General features: G+C 41.9%; 1 protein-coding gene across 2 annotated transcripts in view; it reads right to left on the bottom strand.

The window, feature by feature from the left end:
- Positions 1 to 997: 997 nt before the first annotated feature.
- SHLD1 (shieldin complex subunit 1) overlaps positions 998 to 27,288 on the bottom strand; it is an 87,047-nt gene continuing 60,756 nt past the window's right edge. For both annotated transcript variants that reach the window (XM_039224723.1, XM_039224727.1), the window contains one exon: positions 998 to 3,483. In XM_039224723.1, the coding sequence (XP_039080654.1) occupies positions 3,041 to 3,483 (443 nt within the window). In that variant the 3' untranslated portion in view covers positions 998 to 3,040. The remainder of the gene's footprint in view (positions 3,484 to 27,288) is intronic.

Raw genomic sequence — 27,288 nt, 5'->3', positions numbered from 1 at the left:
AACCTGCTTGGGATTCTCTCTGGGCCCCTGCCCCGCTTGTTCTCTCTCTCTCTCACTCTCTCAATAAATAAACATTAAAAAAAAACTTAAAAAATAAATAGAGGTGAAGGAAGATGTGGGTTGACCTGATGGAAGCTTCCTGGAATACTAATTCCAGGAGAGAGATGGGGGATACAGAGGGTAGAATAGATTCTCCCATTATATTCCAAATTTCAGTCATTTCCTGGCATACCACCTTTATAATTTTTGACATATTGTCCACAGTATTAACTTTTTCACTAATTCACTTTAAAATTTAAGTATATTGGGCTTATCCTACGTGCTCTCTGTAAAAGCACAGATTAGATACAGTAGGTATATATTTTTCTAATAATAAACAAAACAGATAACCATGAAAAAAACACTATTTGTCCATGTTGCACCCACAGTTATTCTGTATACTGCCAACAGCTCCAGAAACACGTGGCTTGAGCAAACCATCCTCATCTGTTCTCCAGCTGGAAACTCGGAAAGGAGCCACCTGGGCTGACTGATCATCTCTGCATTGTCTTGTGCTAATTGCTGGTAGTAATATCTGCGCATGTGCGATCACACAGGTCATGCAAAGAAACGACTAGTGAAGTGAGTAACAGTCATACACACATAAGACACTGGTGGCAGTTTCTCTTTTTTGGAGTTCTGATGTTCCTACGAGCAGATCCACGCTCGAGGAGACCTCTGAAAAGGGCCACAGATGATATCATAGGCCAGTGAGAATGTTCACGGGATGATAAGACGTTGGGGAAGTGATCTGTAGGGCAGAGACAGACAATAATGCCAAAGGCCAGAGCCTTAATACCCTTATCTCTTAGTCTTTATTAAAGCTAAACAGAGATAAATGGAAAATGCCATCCCAACGTTGTGAAGATCAAATTAGAGAGCGAGATTGCAGGGAATCAAATATCTTGTACTGACCTGTCACAAGCAGTTACTTAGATACAAGCAAACACACACCACACTTTTTTTTTTCCACCCTAAGATGATTCTAGCTTCTAGATTTTTAAATTCTCTGGTTTCAGAGTCTACCTCTTCCTGAGCACCCTCAGCGCTGATAATAATGAAGGGTACAAAATAACCAATACTGAAATCTCAGTGCCAAACAGAAGCTGCTGCTTCCTGGCATGGAGATTCAAATAGCTTCCATCTTCTGTCTTTTAAAAAAAAGTATAAAACAATCCAGTTTCCTTCTGTTGGTGGCCATGGAAACTAATCTCCAATATTCCTTTCAGTGGCTGAATAACACTAAAAATGACAGCATTCTTCCAATGCATCTATTAATTTGAGCCACGCTAAAATTCAGCCTGCACATTTTCAATTCTAAGTGCCACTGGTTTCATGATTATTTGGGGGGGGGAGGGTAGTGGAGGGCGGGCAGCTGCATAGGAGAAGCTCCTCGGGACACATTCACACAATGGCTTGTCAGAGGGAAACACGGAGTCATTTTCTTCAAGTAGCTCTCAAAGACCTGCTCATTTCAGGTCTCCTTCCAAGATGCTTCTGCACTTCAGTGTGAAACACTGTTTCTTACCTCTGATTTTCCCAGCCCTGAAGGCCTTAGTATGTAATCCCTGACCTTTCAAAGCCTGTGTTCTCCCCTCCGAGAGTCCCCAGGAGACCTGCCTGAGAGGGTTCACTCACTCAAGGCCGATCCATTGCAAGCGGAGATTACACACTCCGTTTCTTGGCAGGCATATGGAGCCTAAGGCCAATGAAATTTCACCCCAAGTTTCTCAAAATCTAACTGCACAGCATTGCCAGCCTCATCTTGTTGTTTCCCCAGACAAACAATAGAACTCTTTCTGCCAATGTAATTTATTTGAAGGGCTGCCGAGGCAGGGCTGTACGAGGGCTCCAGTTACAGCTTCCAAGAGCTCAGTGCCAGGTGATGTCATTCTACCACCCGAGTCTCAATCGGGGGTGGGGTGGGGGGTCAGGACACGGCCGTGGAGCAGAGCATCTGCCAGCGCAAGCCGGCACCGGCTATTTAAAGCCACTCCCTGGTGGAGCAAGGATGGGACGGGTGAGGGGCCAGCTGCTCCAAGGGTGACAGAGGGTGCGGGCAGAAGGCAAAAATGACAGGGAGGCGTCCACCTGGGCAAAGGAGTCCTTGTTCTCTTCCGCCACAGACTGCCAAGGCCGCGTCCCATCAGCCTGTCATGGCATAACTAAACTGACGCGTCCTTCAGTAGGTGGCGCACATTTGTTTCCTTCACACCTTCCACGTTGGCAATCTGGTGGAGACCAAGAGCCCCTCCCCCCCACTTTTTTTTTTAAATTTGCAAATCTTCGCTCTTATTTTAGATGATCCAAATGTTCCTTCCACACCCTGTCAGAATTACAAAACAGGGAATTCTGGCTTTGGAGAGGCAAGGGTATGAGGAAGATATGGTGTCCTTTTTGGAACCGTATTTAAATCTTTATGTTATTTTGGGAAATACATTCTCAGTCACATGGTCTCAGTTTTACAACTTGGTATAATTCTTATGCTTGATTTGGCACAGAGCTTTAAATCCTTTAAAAAACTCATCTAATGAAGAAAGCCTGTTCCCTTAGGTTAGGATCCCCCAGAAGTAGACTCTGAGTCAAGGATTCAGGTACCAGGGATGTATTAAGGAAACACTCCTGGGAGACACCAGTAGATGAATGGGGGGAGTACAGGGAAACAGCAGGCGCTGAGCAAGGATTTCATGTGAAGTCCCAGTCTTGGCCTGATCCAGAGGGGAGCTCTGGAGAGTCAATTATGCCTCAGAGCATGCCCTTGGGGCAAGGAAGCTGTGCTTCTGGGTTCCACAGTCAGTCACTGGTCTTAAGTCAAAGGGAGTGGTAGGGTGGGGTGGCAGGTGGTGTGGACACAGGGGGCGGGACATACCGGTGTGTGTCGGGGGTGGCTGGACACACAGAGCAGCCGGCAAGAGAAGCTGAAGGGGAAGTGGGTGAAGCACTAACAGTGTTGACCATTGGACCACCCTCCATGCTGCCTGCTCTTACCACCAGGCACTACTTAAAGGTCTTTCATCACATTCTGCTGCAAGAGGAAATGGATGATATCTTTTGAAAGTCCCGGGGTTGGCTTTTCGTCATCCAGAGACACACCTCCTTCTCCCAGTGGGTAGAAGTGGACGGCCCTGGAATGCTTCCGTAAGACCGAGCAGCCATCCCGGCTGAAGATGACCCGGGCCATTTGGAAACTGCGGAGGGCATACTTTCGGGTCTCCTGGGCCTTCAGTTTGTTGATTTTCTGAGACAGGCACCGGCAGACTGATGCGGAGAGTGGATCTCCAGAGGCCAGCTGTGGATGGCCAAACATTTCATAGAATCTATCCAGGGATTTCCGAAGCCCATCATCCTCTGCCTTGGTCTTCACCTGGCCCTTCACAGAAGGGTCCAGCCAGAAGGTCTCAGAGGTCCAGGAATCATTTTGTTCAGAATTTAGGTTATTGATATCTGCAAGACAAAACACATTCCAATACTTGAACACATATTTAAAAAGGCCAGAAGCACATGATGTTTCTTCAAGTCACCTCCTGCTCCTGGGTGACTGGCAATGGGCAGGATTAGCCAATTTTGGAAGTGATCCCCACCATCCTAGGGTTATGCCACTCGTTTGCTCAAAACAAGAACACCTTATTTGCATGTTTTAGGGGTTCTTAATCTATGGTCTTTGTATAGAAGTTCAGGATAGTTGTGAATTTGGGTGGGGAGAAAAATCATATCTTTATTTTCACTAACCTCTACCAGAAATTAAGCATTTCCTTCCATAATAAATGTAGGCAACAAAGTTACTGGCAGCAGTACCTATGACTTTGTTGTCAATGGTTCACAGCTATTTTCATATCAATTGTAGTCTGGAGGTGTTTTAAAATATCATTTATGACATCACTATGCTATGGACTGAAGTGTGGCCTTCCAAAATTCACAGTAGAAGCCCTAGTCCCTAATGAGACCGGATCTGGAGATGGGGCATTCAGGAGGTCATTAAGGTTAAATGAGGTCATAAGGGTGGGGGGCTAACCTGATAGGAGTGGTGGTCTTATAAAAAGAGGAAGCGGTCGGGGCACCTGGGTGGCTTAGTCGGTTAAGCGTCTGACTTTCGCTCAGGTCATGATCTCGCGGTTCGTGGGTTCGAGCCCTGCGTCGGGCTCTGTGCTGACTGCCAGCTCAGAGCCTAGAGCCTGTTTCAGTCTGTGACTCCCTCTCTCTCTGACCCTCCCCTGCTCACGCTGTCTCTCTCTCTCTCTCCTAGAAATAAATAAAACATTAAAAAAAAAAAAGAGGAAGCGGTCTCTCTCTCTGTCTGTCCATGTGCAAGACTGCGATGAGAGGACACAATGAGAAGGTGGCCGCCTCTAAGCCAGGAAGCCCTTCCCAGAGCCCAACCATGCTGGAGCCATGATCTCAGACTTCCAGTCTCTGGAACTCTGAGAAAATAAATTTCTGCTGTTTAGGCCACCCGGTCTACGGTATTTTGTTATGGCGGCCCAAGTAGACTGAGACACAGTTACTAGTCCTGATACTAGATCTTATTATTTAAGCATTAATTAAAAAAACATATTCCTTACAATATTTTACTTTTGTTCTTTAACTATTTTAATAACTACATTTCAATATTTTTCCCTCAGTTATCCTGTATATTTTAATTTTTGCACTTAAAAACATTATTCTAAGAAAAGGTGGGGAAGGCTTCACCAGATGCCAATAGGATCCTTGGCACAGATACAGTAAAGCCCCCTAATGTAGGCAGTGCTGGGCATTTACACAGTTTAGACATTTTCTTTTTCTGCTCCCTACAACAATCCTATGGACTCTTTATCTCTCAATTAAAATCACCACCTTCCTGTTTTTTAAAGGAGTAACAAATAAACTAAGTGATTTAATAATAGACAATAAAAAGCCAGAACTAGAGCCAAATCCTAGTCCTTGATCTAACTTTCTATACCTCTTTGGAAACCCTAATTATTTTTTTAATGTTTATTTATTTATTTTTGAGAGAGCACGCGTGCACGTGAGAGAGAGAGAGCACGCAAATGCAAGCGCGTGCAAGCATGAGCAGGGAAGGGGCAGAGAGAGAGAGAGGGAGACAGAGACTCCCAAGCTGACAATGTGTTCTAGAAAATATTCCACACAAATAATTTACAAAACTCCTATACACCAACCAGTTTTAATTTTTAAAATTGTATACATTAGGAGAAAATGTATTTTCCGTTTTTGCTCTGATATAAGCTTTAATAAATTACTAGCTTTAATTCCACACATACGTCCCTCTCCCCCACTGACTCAACTAGTAGCTGTGATAAAAATATTTGTACTTACTAATGATGAAGAAAGTTGTGTGATGCAGTGGATGGTTTTAGAAAAGGAGAAGGGATTTACGGTTTTGACTCTAGTTTGGCTACCAGACAGACATCATACCACCTTGCTGAGCTTTAGCGTTCTCATCTACAAGAGTTTTAGTAAATGGTCTCTCTTCTAGAAAATCTATGGTAAAACAAAGAACAGGGGAGTAGGTAATCCAAAGCACCCAAGAAGAATGTGGACACATGGTGTGAGACACACACAGGCCCACACACGGATGAGAATTTACTAGTCCACCACACAGGTAGCCCAAGAACAAAGCACTCAGCCACCTTGAAGACTGGCTGATTCCAGGCTGGTTAAGGACAGCGCAAGATGGGCCTGGTACAGCTTACTTTCTAGAATGCTCAAATATTGGTGGAGGCTTGTCAAGTGGGGAGCAGAAGCCAGCTCGAAAGGGATTACCTGGCCACATCTGGAACAACTTAAGCATCAAAATAAATCATGAGAGTACCTGTAACTGATGGAAGCCCATTTATTAAAATAGAAAACCATAAATCCATAAAATAACTGCTAGTTTGCTGAGGAACAGGATATTTACAGTCTCAGAGCACTTCTCCATAAATTACTTACGAGTTACAAATGGGAAAATAATAACTTCAGAGTGGAGAAACATGGTGCCTTAATATTAATTAATATCACCTTAATCAAGTGACCGAAGTGAACATCACCAGTAATGGGACAAATCGAAACCCTGTTGCCACCTGACCAGATGCAGGAGGAAGACCCAATACCACTTCTCTGATAGTCCTGCCGAAGGTGCAGCACCTGAACCCAACATCGAGGAATATTCTACAAACTGAAGAGGCCTGTACTCTTCAGAAGTGCCACGGTCCTGAAAACCCAGAAAAGACTGAGCAAGGCTGTTCCACACTGCAGAGTACCAAAGAGTCACGACAACTAAAAGCAACACATGATTTTCAATAGGATCTTCTTTTTTTTTTTTTTTTTACAAATAGTTTATTGTCAAATTAGTTTTTACATAACACTCAGTGCTCATCCCCAAAGTGCCCTCCTTCATGCCCCTCCCCCCCTCCCCCCCACATCCATCAGTCCTCAGTTTTTGTCAGCATTCAAGAGTCTCTCATGGTTTGCCTCTCTCCCTTTCCCCCACCATTTCCGCCCTTCTTCTCCCCCTTGGTCCTCCGTCAAGTTCCTCCTAATCCTCCTATACGTGCAAACATATGGTATTTGTCCTTCTCTGCCTGACTTATTTCGCTCAGCATAACACCCTCAAGGTCCATCCATGTTGCTACACATGGCCAGATTTCATTGTTTCTCATTGCCATGTAGGATCTTCTTACTATAAAGAATGTTACTAGGGGGCGCCTGGGTGGCTTAGTTGGTTAAGTTTCTGACTTTCGCTTAGGTCATGATCTCGCGGTTCGTGGGTTTGAGCCCCGCGTCGGGCTTTGTGCTGACTGCCAGTTCTGAGCCTGGAGCCTGTTTCAGTCTGTGACTCCCTCTCTCTCTGACCCTCCCCTGCTCACGCTGTCTTTCTCTCTCTCTCCTAGAAATAAATAAAAATCTTTAAAAAAAAAAAAAAAAAAGAATGTTACTAGGATCACCTGAGTGGGGTGTGAGGCTCAGATGGTAGTAATATATCCTATGAACTTCCGGATTTTGATAGTTTCATTGGGTTATGTAGGAGAATATCCTTGTTTATCGGAAAATCAGGGGTGGTGGGCACCTGGCTGGCAACTTACTCTCAAGTAATTCATGAAAATAAAAAGCTCTCTGTATTGTACTTGCAAGTTTTCTATGAGTTTGAGATTCTTTCAAGAAAAATAATTAAACAATTACAGAATTATTTAATTAAATATTGAATTCCTCCCCTGGAGGAATAATTGTTAAAACTTCCTTTGGTGGTCTACTTTAATATTAACACAAACAAATAAACAAAAGCCTTAGCCCAGGGCTTGCTGAACAGTACTTGCCTAGCAAACGGTACTGTTATAGAGCCAAGGAGAGAAGGGGCCAGGCAAGGGGTCCCACAATAGGGGGATGAGGTGTCTCTTCCCACCTTTTTCCCCAAAGATGATCTAGTCCTGGGGAAGTAAGGCAGGAAGACAGGGGCTGAGAAGGGTCAATGGGAAGAGTTAAAGAGAGAGGGAAAATCCTCAGCGGTAACACTGAAAAGGCTGGAGAGTTCCTGAAATTGCCCACCTGAGGCAGCCATTTATACAGAACCCTCCACGTAGCATAGCATGTACTTATTAAGGAACTGGTCAATAACTTTGATTTGAGCCTAAAGAGCCTAAAAAACTAGCTTGTCTCTTCTGTTTTTCATGTAAATATCAAGCAGCTCATCTTCAAAGAAACCCTCCTTCCCTTTTCCAGAAAAGCAATGACAACGTGGGCTATTTACCATATCAGTTCTTTTGAACACTGTCTCCAGCTCATTTCAGTCTTTGATTTCCTTTAAAATCCGCTTTACCATCAACAACAAAGCCATCTCTCTAATCATGTAGCTGTTGTGGCCTTTGTGATACCTGGGATTTCTTTGCCAGCAAATAGAGCTAATTGCTTTTCTTTTCCTCATGCACCTACGTGTGTACAGAATGATGATCTTTGATAACTCAGCCAGTTCCTGCTCAGTGATACATCCTCACAGCTATGTTCAAACTTCACTTTAATCTTATATTAATATGGGCCAGACAAAAACATCCCCAGCTTGCAACTTGGGATGGTAATGTCTACGCCAGGGAGAGCTGGGGATGTTTTTGTGTCAGTGATTGGAAAAGCGGCTGTATTTAGTGAGTGGGATCAAGGATGGAAACATCCTGTAAGGCACAGAGCAATCCCATACAACAAAGAATCGTCCTCCCCAAATCACAATTATGCCTGCTACCCCTTGAGAGGAACGGTGGCTCAAAGGATGGATTCTGCAAAGAGTGGGAAGTGAATGGTGAATCCCACTGCATTGTAATATATTGCTTTGCGTTAGGCTCCCCAAGGTATCTTTGCTATTGTTCCCTGCACAATCAATGCCTTTCTTGCTGGCATCCATTTGTACCATGCATCCTTCTCTTCTCAGACCTTGAAATGGCATTTTATTTTTCTCAGCAAGGGCCCCAGTCCCATGAGTTTGGCATTGTCTAAATTGAGTGGAATTTCCCTTTTCCAATTTGTTTCCATCGTGAATAGAATTTCTTTAGGAATTGACAAGAAGAAATGAAGGAAGATGGTGCTTGGTATGGCCATGCTTTTGCATGCATTGTTTTAAGGTCGCCTATCTACCAGAGCACCCATTTGTTAAATTTTCTTTTGATGAGAGAGAAAACAGATAGCATAGATGTTTAAGATTCTTACAAACCTAAAAGCATTTTTATATGTTTAGGAGTCATAGATGATCATTCTAGGCAATCAATTTTCATGAGGATTTGAGATTAATGGTTGTATTCTGTGAGATGCCATCCGCCTTTAGAAACTCAGATGTTGGGGCGCCTGGGTGGCTCAGCCAGTTAAGCGTCCGACTTCAGCTGAGGTCATGATCTCACAGTTTGTGGGTTCAAGTCCCACATCGGGCTCTGTGCTGACAGCTAGCTCAGAGCCTGGAGACTGTTTCTGATTCTGTGACTCCCTCTCTCTCTGACCCTCGGCTCTGTGCTGACAGCTAGCTCAGAGCCTGGAGCCTGTTTCTGATTCTGTGACTCCCTCTCTCTCTGACCCTCCCCTGCTCACGCTGTCGCTCTCTCTCAGAAATAAATTTAAAAAAAAATTAAAAAAAAGGTTTTAGAAACCCAGATGTTAATGGGGGTTTCTTCCAGAGAATCTTCCACGATTACTTCTGTGGTTGATAAATGCGCAGCAGGATTTTATCTCTGAAACATTTTAGCTTTCAACTTGAACAAGTTTTTTCCTAAATGGATTTGATATTTAGAATTCTGTCTCCCTCATGCATCAGCCTCAATAGCCTCCCAGTCTGCTTTATTTGTTCAGACTCGCTTTTACTAGCGACTGCTAATTGGGAGGATGTGTGGATTCAAGGCTGCACAGAGCCAAAAGAATCAAAGACTCTATTAAAAAGTAGAGAGAATCATCAGGATTTAAGGGAAGAAGGAACATGTGGCTCATATGGTCTCCTTTTATGTTGCTCAAAGGGAAAGCAGCCCTTGTTCATGGCAGTGCACAGTCTGCTAAGAGTGGTCCTTCGGCCTTGTTTGGTGGAGGCTCCTTGGAGTCTGCGTGGCTCTAAGAAAGTCACAGGTGTATGAAGAACAAGGTGAGTGGGGAGGGGCGTGTCTGGTCATCGGTGGTCACCAATGAGCACACTGGATGCACAGACTCCTCTCCGTTATGACAGCAGTCAGACTTCAGAAGCCTCACAGGTCTCTATGTGGGTGACACTATCATCTTTAATATATAAGGGGCTAGTGCCCATGGATCTGGATGCTAGGTTGCATCTCTCTGCACAGATCTTTCTTTTCTTTTTTACCCTCATCTGTCCCTGTCACCCCCGCCACTCCACTCCATGCCCTGCAGAGACAAAAAAGAGTGGACAGCATCACCAGCTGAACAAGATTAGGTCTTGTCTCCAGCCACACAGGCCCCATGAAAATCTGACTGGTGCAATTTTCTTTGCCTTGAGAAATCTGCCTCTTTGCCTTGAGAAATCTGGCTTCTTTCCTGATCCTTGCAAGCTTCCTCTTCAGAACCTTTGCACTTTCTGTTCCTCTGTGTGGAACATGCTTTCTCTACACATCTGCATGATTGGATCCCTCACCTCCTACAGTCTCTGTTCAGATGTTACCTTTTCAGTGAGGGCTTCTGTATCAGTCAGGATGCCACATAACAAGCAAGTGCCAAATCTCAGGGGCATGAAGCAACAAAGGATTATTTCTCACTACTTAACAGCTCTGTGCCATACAAGTAGGTCTGTATCATCCTTGCCCTTACGTCGGACCCCAGGCCAATGGAGCAGCCACTATCTCAGCATTGCTTGGTGACTATGGCAGAGGGAAAAGAGCAGGCAGTGACTGGAAAAGCTTTGTCGCTTCTGTTCCCATATCACTGGCCAATGCTAACTAATTTCAAAAGCATGAGGATGAAAAATTCTCCAGTAGGAGGAGGCAGAGAGTATTAGTAAACAATAATTCAGTCTACCAGACCTTCCCTGAGCATACTACTTAAAATTGCATTTCCCTTACTGCCCTAGGCCCTGGCTGTCCCTGTCTCCCTTATCTGCCTTATATTTCCATATAAACACAGTAGCATCTAATAACATATGATTTGTTTGTTTATTGCCTATCTTCTGCTCATGGATTTTTCTTTCTCTTGATACCTGCTGTACCCTCAGGGCCTAAAACAGTGCTAGCACATGGTAGATATATTTAAATTTTTTTGATGTTTTATTTACTGAATTTCACTTTTTCTTTTAAAAATTTTATTATTTTTTAAATGTTTATTCATATTTGAGAGATAGAGTGCAAGAAGGGGAGGGGCAGAGAGAGACAGAGACAGAATCTGAGGCAGCCTCCAGGCTCTGAGCTGTCAGCACAGAGCCCAACACAAAGCTCGAACCCACAAGCCATGAGATCATGAGTTGAGCCAAAGTCAGATGCTTCACCAACAGAGCCACTCAGGCACCCCCTAAAGATTTTATTTTTAAGTAATCTCTACACTCAATGTGGGGCTCGAATTTACAACCCAAGATCAAGAGTCACATGCTGTACTGACTGAGCCAGCCAGCCACCCCTGATGAGTTTCATTTACAAACAAAGATGTAAATGTGCATGATACTGGGTGACCAGTTCTCACAGGGTTACTAGGAGGTTTGCCCAGGATGACTTCAGTTTGTGCCTATTGTCCCAATCAATTATTAATAGTTCCTTCTTTCACTCTCAAACAGGCCCTGATCACATGATTCATTACATGTATACATGTATCATGATACATCATATTTACGTTCCTGTCATACATCCCTATGTCACAGGGGGGCTGACTTCTGATGCCAGAAATAATCTGGTCTGTGGGTTAATAATAAGATGCCTACACACTTTGTTTTTTTTCCTATTCTCTCTTTTTAAAATTTTATTTATCTATTTTGAGACAGAAGCAAGTACAAGTGGGGAAGAGGCAGAGAGAGGGAGAGAGAATCCCAAGCAGGCTCCGTGCTGTCATTGCAGAGCCCAATGCGGGGCTCAATCTCAGGAAACTGAGAGATCATGACCTGAGCCGAAGTCAGGGGCCGGATGTCTAACTGACCGGGCCACCCAAGTGCCCCCCTAAACTTTCTATTCTCCTGTCCTCCAAGACAGTCCCCCTTTCCTTTCCCTCTGCTTTCACAGCAATCATTTTTCTCCTACCCCCTGGCTGGGGAAGGGCCTTTTGGTTTCAACCCTGCAAGTAATACGGGCCTCACTTCATCCCATCCGTAATTCACTTTGATTCCTTTCTCTGGTTTCATCTGGCTTTCCACCACCATACAGTAACAACAGCATGGGAGTTCTAAGGTGCCTTACTCTCTGTCTTATTAATAACATAAAATTAATAACAAAGAATCAGTCAGCTTACGCCTCCTTTTTGTCAGACAGTAACCCTGCCATCTGTGGTTTGTACATTTTAGAATCTGCAACTGTTCCTTTAAAGGACAAAACCCACAGACTCACAAAGGGGTGTGGGCAGAGTATGGATATCAAGACCTTTAACCAAATGAACACTTCAAGAGATGGATGGTATTGCCAGGTGCTTCTGAAAGCTCAGCCCAAGTCTGTACTTGTTTATATCTGAAAGCTAATCCTGATGAATCACCCCGAGGGGAGGTGGCATATGCTGACACCCTTCATCCTAATGACAAACAGATGCAATGGGCAGAAGCTAGGGTCCTCTAAAAGGCAACTGCTGAGAAAGAAAACAATATGGAAAAAAAAAACAAAAATCTGTGTGATCAGTGAAGAGCCCTAAAATTAAGTGCTCAGGGCAATTAATAAGGCCAATCTCTGCTGTCTGATCGTAAGCTGCCTTACTTATACCTTGGCATTTTGTATTTGTCTTGAGAAATGAAAATGTTCTGAAAATTACAGAGGAACTAGAATATCCAAATTCATGCCACATATTGTCATATTTGTTTCAAGTCTCTTTTCTTACTAAAGAAGGAAACATTTTCGAGATGGGTGAGATAGGTGATGGGGTTTAAGAAGTACATTTGTCGTGATGAGCACTGGGCAACATAAGGAAGAGCTGAATCATTATATTGCACACTTGAAATAAATAGGATACTACTGTATGTGAACCATACTGGAATTAAAATTTTAAAAAGTAAATATTTTAATTAAAATTGACCACTTTTACATAGAAATTTATTCCTTCCAGTTCATTTTTAAAACTTTTTTAAAAAGTTTTGTAAGATTTTATTTTTTTAATTAAAAATTTTTTTAATGTTTTATTTTATTTTAGAGAGAGAGAGAGAGACAGAGTGCAAGCAGGGGAGGGGCAGAGAGAGAGGGAGACATGGAATCCGAAGCAGGCTCCAGGCTCTGAGTTGTTAGCACAGAGCCCAACGTGGGGCTGGAACTCACAAAGCATGAGATCATGACCTGAGCCGAAGTCAAATGCTTAGCTAACTGGGCCACCCAGGTGCCCCTTAATAGTTTTTGTTTGTTTGTTTGTTTATTTTGAGAGAGATAGAGAGCACAAACAGGGTAGGGGCAGAGAGAGAGGGAGAGAGAATCCCAAGCAGGTTCTGTGCTATCAGCACAGAGCCCTGGATGGGGCTCGATCCCACGAACTGCAAGATCATGATCTGAGCTGAAATTGAGAGTTGGATGCTCAACTGACTGAGACACCCAGGTGCCCCTTAAGATTTTATTTTTAAGTAATCTCTACACCCAATGTGGGGCTTCAACTGATGACCCCAAGATCAAGAATCACATGTTCCACCAACTAAGCTAGTCAGGCACCCCTCCAGACCATTTTCATACCTAACATATATTATGTTCCTGTAATATATATGTGATCATCTTAATTTTATTTTCCATATACAAAGTTTTTTCACTTAACTTTGACTTTTTACTTCAGCCATTGTTGATATTATGTATGAATCTGCTTTATAGGATTATAACGTAAGAACATACTGCATCGGGGGACCTGGGTGGCTCTACTGGTTAAGATTCTGACTCTTGATTTGGGCTCAGGTCATGATCTCATGGTTTGTGAGATTGAGCCCCACCCTGGGCTATGTGCTGATAGCACAGAGTCTGCTTAGGATTCTCTCTCCCTCTCTCTTTGCCCCTCCCCAGCTCTCTCTCTCTCTCAAAATAAATAAATAAACTTAAAAAAACACACACTGCATTAGTTTTTGTCCATTTCATTCTCTTGCTGGTAGACATATAGATTGTGTCTGACTTTTCCCCCATCACAAACACGGCCTCAGTGAACCCCCGGTGCCTGCCTCCTGGTGTACGTACTTGCAGACAGTCTGGAATTACATCCACAGCGGAACTGCTGAGTCCAAGGGAACATGAGTGTTCACTTTCACCAGAACCTGCCAAATCGCTCTCCAGACTGGCTGTGGCCATCCCCCAGCAGTATCTGTTGTAATTTCCTGTTTCTCCACAGCCTTGCCAAACTCTGATACTGTCAGGCATTTTAAATGGTATCTCCTTACTCGGATTCACATTTCCCTTATCACTCAATGTGGCTGAGCTGCTTTTCATACACTTTGTGGCCTCCTCTTTATCATTCACATTCATAGTCTTTACCGTTTTTCTACTGGGCTTTGTCTCTTTTCTATCTTCTTTTTATTTTATTTTTAAAAAATTTTTAATGCTTATTTATTCTTTTTTTTTATGTTTTTTATTTATTTCTAGGAGAGAGAGAGAGAGACAGCGTGAGAAGGAGAGGGTCAGAGAGAGAGGGAGTCACAGACTGAAACAGGCTCCAGGCTCTGAGCTGGCAGTCAGCACAGAGCCCGACGCGGGGCTTGAACCCACAAACCGCGAGATCATGACCTAAGCGAAAGTCGGACGCTTAACCGACTAAGCCACCCAGGCGCCCCTAATGCTTATTTATTCTTAACAGAGGGAGAAAGAGACAGACAGACAGACAGACAGAGAGCGGTGGTTGAGGGGCAGAGAGAGAGGGAGACACAGCATCTGAAGCAGGTTCTAGGCTCCGAACTGTTAGCACAGAGCCTGACGTGGGGCTCAAACCCAGAAACTGTGAGATCATGACCTGGGTTGAAGTCAGCTGCTTAACCGACTGAGCCACTCAGGCGCCCCTCTACCTTCTTCTTAAAGGCACACAAAATAAATTACAGAGAAAACAATATCTTTGTCTGACTTTTCTCCACTTGATCTCATGACTAGATTATCCCTGTTTGAGGCTGGACAAAAGACCTCAAGGCTTGTTTTTGTTTTGATGGCAAATCTCAGGTAAAACAACTTCCAGTGTCAGTTTATAACTTTCAAAAAGTAATACTGTGTCTCTACTTCATTTAGTAAAAACAAAAGTCATGCACCAAGCTGGATCCAGGGGCAGGGAAAACATCTGGCTTCCTGAGTCTCATTTGCCAGCAATAAAATTGAGACAAAGACCAAGTCTGCAGAATCATTTCATGAAGGGCCTGGTGAATAGACCACGGAAAAGGCTAATCTGCTAATTAATTTTCTTAATTAAAATAATCTTCATGTGGCCAACATTTGCCATAATTAGGACCCATGACAGCTTTACATGTTGGCGGTGACGAGCCAGGCAGGGGAGTTCGAGGGCCTCCCTAGATGATTCAGGTAATACGAGTTTAGGAATCACAGGCCTGGATCCTAAAAAATGCTTAACAATTCTCTTCTTCCCTAGGAGATTAAGGCTTTGCCTGAGGCTTGACTTAAAACAGCTTGGTTTTGCACTTTGTTAAGTAATAACCAAATTAAAGGATCAGAACCTGAGCCCCTCTTTACAGCTAGAAAAGCCGTGGGGAATTATGTGGTTCGACTGCCTCGCTTTGAGGACCACAGTCTGATAGCTAAGCTGGAACAGGAACTGCCATCCCCAGACCCCGTCCAGGTTCTGGGGCAATACTCTTGGGTGCTTGGTCACCCGGAACCCTACAAGGGGACATAGGGGTGAGGGTGTCAGACACAGGAACCTGAGAGAATCTCCTTCAGGAGCCGTCGAGAATTAGGAGCTTCCTGTAACGCTTAAAGAAATCATTTAAAGATGTTTTCCCCCTAAATGTTTTTTTAAGATCTCATTTTACATGAGATGTTTCTGCAGATTTGTTTCACATCATGGCCTAGATAGTAAGGAACAATCATGAGCAGAAAAGAAAATTGAACCGAGTCTGATCTAGGTTGCTATGGCAACATTGCTATTTTGAATACGACTGTTTACTTCACCATAGTTAAGTTAAATGTGAGCAGCTAATTAAGATGAGGCTTGAAACTTTAACCTTAACCTTCCCTGTACGGAAAAAAAAAAAAAAAAAACACTTTAAAAATGATGCTTGAAGTGTTGCTGGAGACATTTTTAGCAACGGGATCATCTCCCTTTGCTGTGGAAGCAGCAAACCGATTCTTTTTTTCTTGAAGAAGAATGGGGGCCTACTCACAATCTGTCCAAATCCACAAAGTCAGTATTTCCTAACTTGAAGACATAAAGAGGAACAGAATCCTATCAAAACAGAGTCAGTTCCAGTGTTGACAGCAGCAGACTTTCTGAGGCTGTGGTAGACAAAGAAAGTCTGATGTTTTCCTACACACAGTAGTATTTTCCTTAAATGCATAAACAGATTTCGCATCAAATCAGCTCAAATATATCTACGAGTATCTACAGACTGAATTGTAAACAAATACACCAGAACATGAGTATATAGCTGAGTGCTGCCCCTTCAAAGTCATCATCCTGGGAGACCAAGCTCTCATTTTCAAAATGCTGACGTCACCGAGAACATGCTGGAACCGCTTAGGAAGTGTCTCCATTCTCCCTGGAAGCTTCTTCTGAATGTCCTTGTTGGTGGCAAATCTCTATCCTCAGAGGAGAGAATTACCTCTCTGGAAACTGTCAAAAGGCATTAGGAGTAAAATCTGATAAATAATGTAGGTGATCAAGTAGGGTAACAAGGAATGGAATAAAAAGCAAGGTGTAGCTCCAAAAAGAAATTGCTTGGGGCACCTGGGTGGCTCAGTCAGCTTCAGCATCCGACTTCAGCTCAGGTCATGATCTCATGGTTTGTGAGTTTGAGTCCTGCGTTGGGCTCTATGCTGACAGTTCAGAGCCTGGAGCCTGTTTTGAATTCTGTGTCTCCCTCTCTCTCTAACCCTCCTCTGCTCTCACTGTCTCTCTGTCTTTCTCTCTCAAAAATAAATAATAATAATAAGCATTAAAAAATTGCTTTTCTTGGGGCGCCTGGGTGGCTGTCAGTTAAGCGTCCGACTTCGGCTCAGGTTCATGGGTTCGAGCCCCGCATTAGGCTCTGTGCTGACAGCTAGCCTGGAGCCTGCTTCAGATTCTGTGTCTCCCTCTCTCTCTGATCCTTCCCTGCTCACTCTCTCTCCCTCTCTCAGAAATAAATAAAACATTAAAAAAATTTTATAAACAAATTGCTTTTCTTATGTCTCACACACTGGCTCTGAAAGCAGTTCTTACAAAGGACTCCGAAATCAATTCTGCATAATGGCAGGCAGCATGGCGTTACATACTTTCACATTTGTTACTTGAAAGGACAGAGCTGGTTGCAGACAGCCTCTACTCTGCTGTCCTGCCTGCCGCTCCCTGGTGGTACATTCAATGAATTTCTATCTCCTTTAAAAATAAATAACTGGGGCGCCTGGGTGGCTTAGTCGGTTAAGCGTTCAATTTTCGCTTAGGTCATGATCTCGCGGTTCGTGGGTTCGAGCCCCGCGTCGGGCTCTGTGCTGACTGCCAGCTCAGAGCCTGGAGCCTGTTTCAGTCTGTGACTCCCTCTCTCTCTGACCCTCCCCTGCTCACACTGTCTCTCTCTCTCTCTCTCCTAGAAATAAAAAATTAAAAATAAATAAATAAATAAAAATAAAAATAAATAACTAAATAAAGGACAAAACTAATGCGGATTTAAGTTCTAGCTTCTTTCTGTAAAACAGCTCATAGTCATAGATCAGAAATCTGACTGTTTCTCTCCTGATAGATTAAATGCTCATGAGTATGGACTGGGTTTGGAAGGCTTGTGTTTGAGTCCCAGCTTGGCCACTTACTGGCTATGTGACCTTGGGCCAGCCACTTCACATCTCTGAATCAGCATGTCCTCATCTGTAAAATGAGGAGGATAATAATAATGGTCCATGTCTCATAGGACAGTTGTAAGAATTAGATGATTTATTAGCATAAAATTCACACTCAATACATAAAAGGTACTTTGTAATTATTATCATAGTGACAAGAGCAGCAGCAGCAGTGATGTTACATACAAATATTTAAGGAATTTGTCATTTAACATCCAAGGTTTTTAAAAGTGAACTGTAAATGCTCTTGTATGTCTACCTACAGTGACAGATACATATCACAAGGAAAGTCCAGAGGAACAAGTGTTCATTCCTGACTGTAAGGAACATCACCTTTATCAACAGACTGTGCCCCATCCTGGCATCAGAGTTGATGGGATGAATCATAGTCAACATCACCCATCTCATGGTTAGGACTGACTGTGGGGAGGTCCCAAGGGCATGCTCTACAAAGCAAATATGATCCCAGTGTGGGTGGAAACAGCAGGTTCCTCTCTGTGGGGGAGTGTCAAACACAGGAGCCCAGACTGGGGGAGGCCCTCCAGCTGTCCCCCAACATGTCTCCCCAAGCACCAGGGTGTGGGTGGGATTGTAATGACTCAACCTCCAGGGGCCTGATTGCCGGTCTGGTTTCACAGTTGAAAGAAACTATGAATCAAGTGAAGAGCTTCAGGGAAAAGTTTAGGTTAGTAAATACATTGAAGAAGGAGAAACAGGCTGCATCAAACAAACACACAAAAAGAGATGGGGAGGGGCGCCTGGGTGGCTTAGTCGGTTAAGGGTCCGACTTTTGCTCAAGTCATGATCACGGTTCATGGGTTCGAGCCCCGCATCGGGCTCTGTGCTGACTGCCAGCTCAGAGCCTGGAGACTGTTTCAGAGTCTGTGTCTCCCTCTCTCTCTCTGACCCTCCCCTGCTCACGCTGTCTCTCTCTCTCTCCCCTAGAAATAAATAAAAATTAAAAAAATTAAAAAAAAAAAAGAAACTGGGGAAGCCATAAACACTTAAAAACAACATGACTGGAATGCCTGGGTAGTTCAGTTGGTTGAGCATCTGACGGATCAGGTTCAGGTTATGATTTCATTGCTCATGAGTTCAAGCCCCTCATAGTGCTCTCTGCTGTCAGTGCAGAGTCTGCTTTGAATCCTCTGGCCTCCTCTCTCTCTCTGCCCCACCCCTGCTTGTTCACTCTCTCTCTCAAAATAATTCAATTTAACTTAATTAAAAAAAAAAACAGCTATAATACAACCTTGGCAAAAAAGGCCTTATAGACAGTAGAGAAGTAAAAGCTGGGGCTGACAGAATGACAAAAAATATTAGACATAAGGGGTTTTGGATGTATTTGTATGGAAAACGTTTCTAGCATGAATTATTAAGGGCTAATAGTGGGGGCAAATATGGAAATGAATTTCTAGCTTTACAAGGACATCTCTAATAGGATTGCAGAGATAGTTTTATATTTTTGACAAAAAAAAAATGCGGTAGACAAGATACTATAAAAATCCTTCTTGTTACCAAATATTTAAAAATTCTGAGTAAAATTTCTTTTTAATCTTTTAAAATGCATGACTGAGCTGGAATAAAGTAAAGGAAATCCTCAGACACCAAAAGCAAAATCATAGTGGGCGTTCCAAGTGATAAATAGCTGAGCTGGTGTCTTGATCTAGCAAATCAACATTAATGGCCACTCAGGTTTTAGGACACAAAGTCTAGGGTCATGGCAAGATGGGGTGCTTGAAAGGACATCACTGCATTAAGCGGGCAGCCCTGAAGTTACACCCTTGGAGAAAAGACGAACTTGGGGAAAAAATGCCTTGCAAAGGTCCTAGTAAGAAAAAAGAAACAGCTTTCTGGAGATTTAACTATGAGCCAGACCTCACATGTGTTTGTGGCCTAAATTGAGACTATTTTTGTGGTCTAAAAACCTCCAAGCCAGGAATTTATTTTAGTATGGTTCCAGAATAATGCGCCATTATATGTTTAGAAAGGCAAAATCTAAAATTTTGATTTTGATTTAGAGAGAAAATCCTCTCCAGAGGAATGTACCTTCACTCAAATGTCACAGAAACCCCTCACATAAAATTCCACTGAACAGGAGCTCACAATAAAAACAGTACTCCCAAAATACATACTGAAAACAAGGGACTAGAGCCAGCCCCAGAATGAGACTCACAGAAACTTTAGATATCAGTTAATGGTCACAGAATATAAAACAAATATGTTTACTATGTCAAAGAAATAAAATACGAGGGGCGCCTGGGTGGCTCAGTTGGTTGAGCACCCGACTTTAGCTCAGGTCCTGATCTCACTGCTCATGAATTTGAGCCCCGTTTCAGGCTCTATGCTGGCGGCTCAGAGCTAGAGCTTGCTTCGGATTCTGTGTCTCTGTCTCTCTCTGCCCCTCCTCTGCTCATACACACTCTCTCTCTCAAAAATAAATAAACATTAAGAAAAATTAAAAAAAAAAAGAAAATAGGAAATAGAAAGTTTGAGTTAGGAACAAGAGACTACAAAAAATAAACAGGCAAATTAGAAAAAGAAACAAAAATAACTTAGAAAACTGGAAAATTATAATAGGTATTTATACCTCTGTAGATGGATAAAACAGATTAAACATTACTGAAAAGAGGGTATTAGAGAATAGAGATCAGATTTGAAGATATTACTCAGAATTTAGCAGAGAGAGACAAAGAGATGGAGAAAACAAAACAATTAAGAGATATATAAATCAAAGTGAAATGGTCCAACATGTACCCAACTAGAATTTCAGAGATAAGAGAAGGAATAGGGAAAAGGCAATGCACAATGAGTTCATGGGTGAAGATGTCCTAGAACTGATGAAAGCATGAATTCTCCAAACTTAGCAACACAGTATTTTGCAAGCAGGATAAATAAAAAGAACCTTATTGTTAGGCATGAGATAAAACTGCCAATTATCAAAGGCAAAAATATAATGCTAAAATCACCCAGTAAGAAAAGACAGATTACCTACAAATGAATGACAATTAAGTTGATGTCTCAACAGCAGCAATATAAACAAGAAGACAGTGCAAGTTCTAACGTAGGGCCACTAAGGAAATGGTGAGGAAATGAAGACATTCTCTTACCTGGCCTGAATAATAAATGTATAGACTGCCCTCCTGTCCAAAGTTTATTCTTTTAAGAATGCTCCAAATGGACAATATTCCTATCACCTAAGTCAAATTATGGAGATTTTTCCTGAAGGCAGAGAAATGAGCTACTTGGAATCTTGTGTTTTCTATTCCTTTGGTGATGAGAGTCTATTTAATTCACTAATATGGTCCCAGCTATCCTTGAAACAGGGTCCCAATGCTAGACTTAGATCCCAAATCACATGTGATCATCTTAAAAGTGTAATTCATGTCCACCTTACATTTTGTTTCTGAAAGTTTCATTCTGCAGTGAGCCAATTATGCAAAATAATTCAACATCAAAGTTGTTCTAGTTGGTTTTATTTTAAAAAATGCAGATGCTCTCAATGTTTTGCTGATGACATTTTCTCTCTCTGTAATCAACTCTTTCCATTTGCTTTTCAAATAATTACTAACTTTATCTTCCTAACTCAGCGCATGCCTGCTATTCTAGTGGCCCCCACCTTGCAATTCTAATTATGCAGTCACTGGCTCCAAACAGTCTTATGAAAAAAAGAAAAATAATTATCTTTACTCTCAGGATATTCACTGTCTTTGAAGAGATCACATGAAAGAAGCTATAAAGGTTAGTTTTAAGAAAGCAGTTAAGCTTTCTTTTAGTCAATAAATGGTGCCAATCGTAAGAAGATAAACAGAGTCAGAGGTTTTGAGTCATAGTTACCACTGATAACATTTACTGCCTTATTGTTATTTTACAATTTTCTCTTATCTAAGGCCCTCAAATTAATTTCATTTCACATATAAATGAAATAGTTTTCTTCCGTAAATCTAGAAAGGAATACAAACTTGTAGAGGACTATGAAAAATAAAAGAGAAACGTAACCTGATTATACTGATTATTCTGGAGGACTAAATTTTTTTGACCTCTGAGTGGCAAAATCTCAAATGCATTTGAAACTTCAGCTTCTAAAAAGAGCTGCCCAAAATCCATACACACAATAAATCTTTCATGAGTACTTCTGTTTCTCTGTATCTTGACCTGGGTAGTGGTTAATTGGGTGTATACATATGTAAAAATCCACCACCAAGATATAACACATAAAATTTGGGTACTTTACTGTATGAAAATAGTATCTCAATTAAGAAAATATCTACATACACACACTCCGTCTTCAGTAAGTCCCAGACGTGGCATATAAATTAAGTTTTTTTTTCTTTCATAGTCAAGTTGGTTTCCATATAACACCCAGTGCTCATCCCTCCTCCACGCCCATCACCCCCCTTTCCCTCCCCCCATCCTCATTAGCCCTCAGTTTGTTCTCAGCATTCAAGAGTCTCTCATGGTTTGCCTCCCTCCCCCCCAACTATTTTTTTCCCCTTCTCCCCCATGGTCCTCTGTTAAGTTTCTCCTGATCCACTTATAAGTGAAAACATATGGTATCTGTCTTTCTCTGCCTGACTTATTTCGCTCAGTGTAACACCCTCAAGTTCCATCCATGTTGCTTCAAATGGCCAGATTTCATTCTTTCTCATTGCCATGTAGTATTCCATTGTATAGATAAACCACAACTTCTTGATCCATTCATCAGTTGATGGGCACTTAGGTTCTTTTTGCCAGAGGCCGGCTCCAGCAGGTCCAGGGGTCCCTGAAGGATGGACGGTGTCGGCGAGAGAGAATGAGAGAGCCCTGAGATTCTTTCTGATCACCACACAGGCGTCTCTGTCCTGTCGGTTTTGGTGTTTTTATTTATAGGTCAAATGTTAACATGGCATCGGAAAAAGCAATTTTTACAATGGATAGTTCTCTGTGATAAGATTTTTTTGGAAAATGTACAGAAACAGGTTTCTCGCAGAACTGCCCCAATTATAGTGAACTTGAGTAACTAAGAAAATAACACAGTGTTCACATTTTAATAACACTAAGGTTAAGTCATAGGCTTGTAGATACTCTTATCCATCCTCATCACAGTTGCCAGGGTAAGGGAAGGTGTTTGTGGAATGTAGGTCTTAGGGAAGGGGCTGCTACACATCATCAGTTAGCAAAGGAATATGTAGTAACTTATCTTCTGCCCTTATCTGTTCCTTCTCTCTAAGTTAGGCTCTTTGTCTCCGGGCAAGACTTGATTTTCCAGTTATATTCTTTATGACACCAGAGAGTCTTTATGACACTCTTTCCAATACAAAGAGTTTAGCTCATTTCCAATACATAGAATAGCCTCTTCGAGTGCATTTACCTTTGTGTCTACTTTTATGGTTTCTTGAATAGCTAGGGCATGAGAGACATTTTTGGTTAGTTGTTTACATGTTGAGCTGTATGAACATCTTGGACTAATGCAGTGATAGAAACAGGACTGTACATGTAAAGGTCAATCTTTTATGAGTAAGGGTCATTAGCCTATTCATAGCTCAAGGGAAAGTATGGAAGGAAACAGGACCTGCTAGAGACACGATGTCTGTTCCCATAATCAAAGGAAGAAGTTCCCACAATAAGTTCCTTCACAAAGTGCAATCATCATACCAGGGCCAGAATAAGAGGACAAGTCACTCCTGATATTGATCAACAAGATGCCTTAGGGGTTGGTGCTCAAGCAGAAATAATTGAGTGGGGGTGGATATCAGTCGTCATCTGATTGGCAAGAGACTGTGCAAACTTGCTTTAACCTCACCAGGAGTTTTCTCAACTAGTGGGCTCAGAATGGCTCCCAACATCTTTCCATGATTTGGCTATTGTTGAGAGTGCTGCTATGAACATTGGGATACATGTGCCCCTATGCATCAGCACTCCTGTATCCCTTGGGTAAATTCCTAGCAGTGCTATTGCTGGGTCATAGGGGAGTTCTACTGTTAATTTTTTGAGGAACCTCCACACTTTTCCAGAGGGGCTGCACCAGTTTACATTCCCACCAACAGTGTAGGAGGGTGCCCGTTTCTCCACATCCTCGCCAGCATCTATAGTTTCCTGATTTCTTCATTTTAGCCACTCTGACTGGTGCGAGGTGGTATCTCAGTGTGGTTTTGATCTGCATTTCCCTGATGATGAGGGATGCTGAGCATCATTTCATGTATCTGTTGGCCATCGGGATGTCTTCTTTGGAGAAGTGTCTGTTCATGTCTTCTGCCCATTTCTTCACTGGATTATTTGTTTTTTGGGTGTGGAGTTTGGTGAGTTCCTTATAGATTTTGGATACTAGCCCTTTATCTGATATGTCAAGAATTTAAGTTTTTTTAAAAAAGGTTCCCAGAAGGGGCGACTGGGTGGCTCAGTGGGTTAAGCGCAGACTCTTGATTCCAGTTCAGGTCATGATCCCATGATTCATGGGTTTGCAGCCCCACATTGGGCTCTCCACTGACAGGACAGAGCCTGCTTGGTACTCTTTCTCTCTCCCTCAATCTCTGCCCCTCCCCACTTCATGTGCTCTTTCTCTCTGAAGAATAAGTAAACATTAAAAAAAAAAAAAAAAAAAAGATTCCCAGAAGGTTCTAATGTGTTAGGTTGGTAACCACTATCTTAGGGCAGGTGAGGTATCTCTTGATTAGAAAAGACTTTCAGCAAGTATTTGTTTCTTTTTTTTTTTTTTTTTTAATTTTTTTTTTAATGTTTTATTTATTTCTAGGAGAGAGAGAGAGAGACAGCGTGAGCAGGGGAGGGTCAGAGAGAGACTGAAACAGGCTCCTGGCTTTGTTGGTAGTCAGCACAGAGCCCAACGCGGGGCTCGAACCCACGAACCGCGAGATCATGACCTAAGCGAAAGTTGGACGCTTAACCGACTAAGCCACCCAGGCACCCCAGCAAGTATTTGTTTCAATGAATGTATGAATGAATGAATGAATGAACCAACAAACTAATAAATATCTGTGTTATTCATGGTTTTAGGTGTACCATTGACTAGGGCCAGAAAAAGCTCTAGGTACATTTTAAAAAGGAAAAGCATGCCAGATGTTCTAAACACTGTAAATACTTTCTTATTAACTCAACAACTCTATAAGGTAGGTGGACTGTTCTTGCTACTTAGGTGCAGTCGACGTAAATCACTCTGGCTACTTTAAGAAGAGACGTATTAAGAAATGTGCCATAGTGCACACTGCTGTTGGGAGAGCTGCAGAAACAGACTCTAGGCTGAGCATTTAGAAAATTCGAAAGATTTATTCGATCTGAAGAGAAACCAGAGTATGGGCCGAGCATTTAGGAATTACTCCTCAAATTAGCCAAAGAGGCTGCTGGCTCTATCATTATTTGAAACCTAAACAATTAGGAAGCTGCTGCTACAGATGCTGCTCCAAGTTAACACAGTTTCTGCTACAACCTGGAAGCTTCCCAGTCAGGAAACTGCCTGTAGAATAAGGAAGCCGTCACTGTAGCTGCTAGTTCCAGACCATGCTGCCTCTGTCATTATCCATCCCAGCTAAAAATGAATGTCCTGTGTCCCATCCCTCTTCCCACATAATCTAGGTCTGAATCCAAATGTTTATGGGAATGCACTTGATTAGCAGATCTAACTCACATCCAGAATCTTAGCTATAAGAGATTCTGAAAAGGGGAACTTCCATACTCTGTAAGAAGAGAAGGTTAGAATAGGCATTGAGTGAGCTAACTGATAAACTCACAGAGAATGATACTGAGGCACAGAGATTAAGAAACTTGGTCAAAGACACACAGTTAGTAAGTAGCAAGGTCCGGATTCAAACTTAGGAAGTATGGCCCCAAACACTAAGAAGGCACATAAGAGAATAATAATGAAGTGCACAGGCAAGCTCATGATGTGAGGTCTCCAGTCTTGACATACAAATTTTTGTGCTTATGTCATAAGGAGCAACTTCCAATAGACTGTACTTATTAATCCTGACATCACCTCTAGAAGTTTAAGTCTCAGTTTCTCATCTTCAAAATTCAAAAATATATTAATTTAATTGATTTGGTAAATTTTATTTTGGTTTGGGAAGTGTTCTAAGTCTTGATAGGGAAGGTTGTCAAAAAGTTTCTATCACCAAATATTGAACTATGACATCCATACCCAAGCTTCAATAACTACCTCCAGCTCCAACTCCTCACACTAGTACCAATATACAAATTAAAAGAACATTTACAAGTATCCTGAGGTTATTTTAGGATTTTCTAATGCAACATCTTGCTAATTCCACTTTCACCAAAAAGTCTGAGAAACTATGTTGGACATAATAGAATGATGGTTATTTAGCCTTTGCTTGGAAAGCTAACTATTACACAGCTCTTATGAACTGGAAACCTTAAGACTAAAGCTTGTGATGTATTCTCTGTTATCTGAAACTGTGTTTCCACACATCCTTAGTACAGTTTGGTCTGTCAGTCAGTCTGTCTGTCTGTCTATCTATCTATCTATCTATCTATCTATCTATCTATCTATCTATCTCCATCCATCCATCCATCCATCATCCATCCATCCATCCATCCATCCCCGTACTCACCCATCACTCTATGCAAATGACCCAGATAATAGAATAAAAACATTAAACTGAATCCAAAATAAATTTATCAATAGATACAGACTAAGGCTGAGAGGAGTGAGAAGGGTCAGTTCCAAATCATAAGATGGGAATGTTGGAAGTTCCCACAAAGGAGAATGTGTCAGCTCTTTTTAAAAGACTATAATTTTGAACAGAGGTCCTTCTAGGGGCAGGGGAAAGAGAAAATGCTTCATTTGACATGACAAGCTATAAACTGCAAACCTGCCAGTTTGCGAAGGGTAAATATTTGCTGAAGATTAAGTGCATGGCAGAGGGATGTCATTAAATCTACAGCAATTAAAATTTTCAATTTAGTGCATCTACTCCATTTTTAATGAGCATACAGCCTCAACAATCCCAAGCCATAGTCCAATCTACCTCCATGGTATAGACGGAAATGATAAATGTCTTCAGCATGACTTCCAACAAAGTGAGTCTGAGTTAATTACTCTGTGTGCAAGTGAAAATGGACTTGGTTAAACAAATGGGCCTACCAGCCAAGGACATCAGCCACATGCTGAACTAAATTTCATATTAATCAAATATACATCAAACTCTATCAGAGACATGTGCACAGACGGAGGGCTGCTTTAAACTTATATTTTAATTCCTAACTAATTTTTGGTTAGCAAAGTAATATATGCTCATAGCTTTCAAAAGTCAGATGAGGCTAAAAGTCTTACAATGAACAATAGTTCTCTGCCTCCGAGAATCTCCTTCCCATTCCTCAGTCTACATCTCAACTTGCTGATCCTTCTGGTTTTAAAAATCCTATATATCTAATGAATATAAAAATAATGATAGTTTATCAGTTTTAGACATTCTATGTTCATATCCACATTCTATGTTCCTATCCTCAGGCCTTAGGCACACACTCATACACGCATGCATACACAGAGGCTCACCTTCCCCCATTCTCTAAATACAGTTATGTTGATTTTTTATTAAAACCACAGTCAGTGTTTATGTTATTATAACTATGTAAAGTTGATCATTGCTAAATGTAATAAGAGAATGTTTCCTTTATTGTACAATATTATTGTTTTTGTAGTTAATAGTTGTTTCTTTTTTTTTTTTTTTTTTGCATTCACTTGTTTGGCTTTGTAACC

The sequence above is a fragment of the Hyaena hyaena genome, unplaced genomic scaffold, assembly GCF_003009895.1.
Source record: "Hyaena hyaena isolate Hyena2069 unplaced genomic scaffold, ASM300989v1 scaffold_16, whole genome shotgun sequence".
NCBI classification, from domain to species: domain Eukaryota; kingdom Metazoa; phylum Chordata; class Mammalia; order Carnivora; family Hyaenidae; genus Hyaena; species Hyaena hyaena.
The sequence above is the reverse complement of the archived record's forward strand: the minus strand, read 5'-3'. Positions and strand labels throughout refer to the sequence as shown.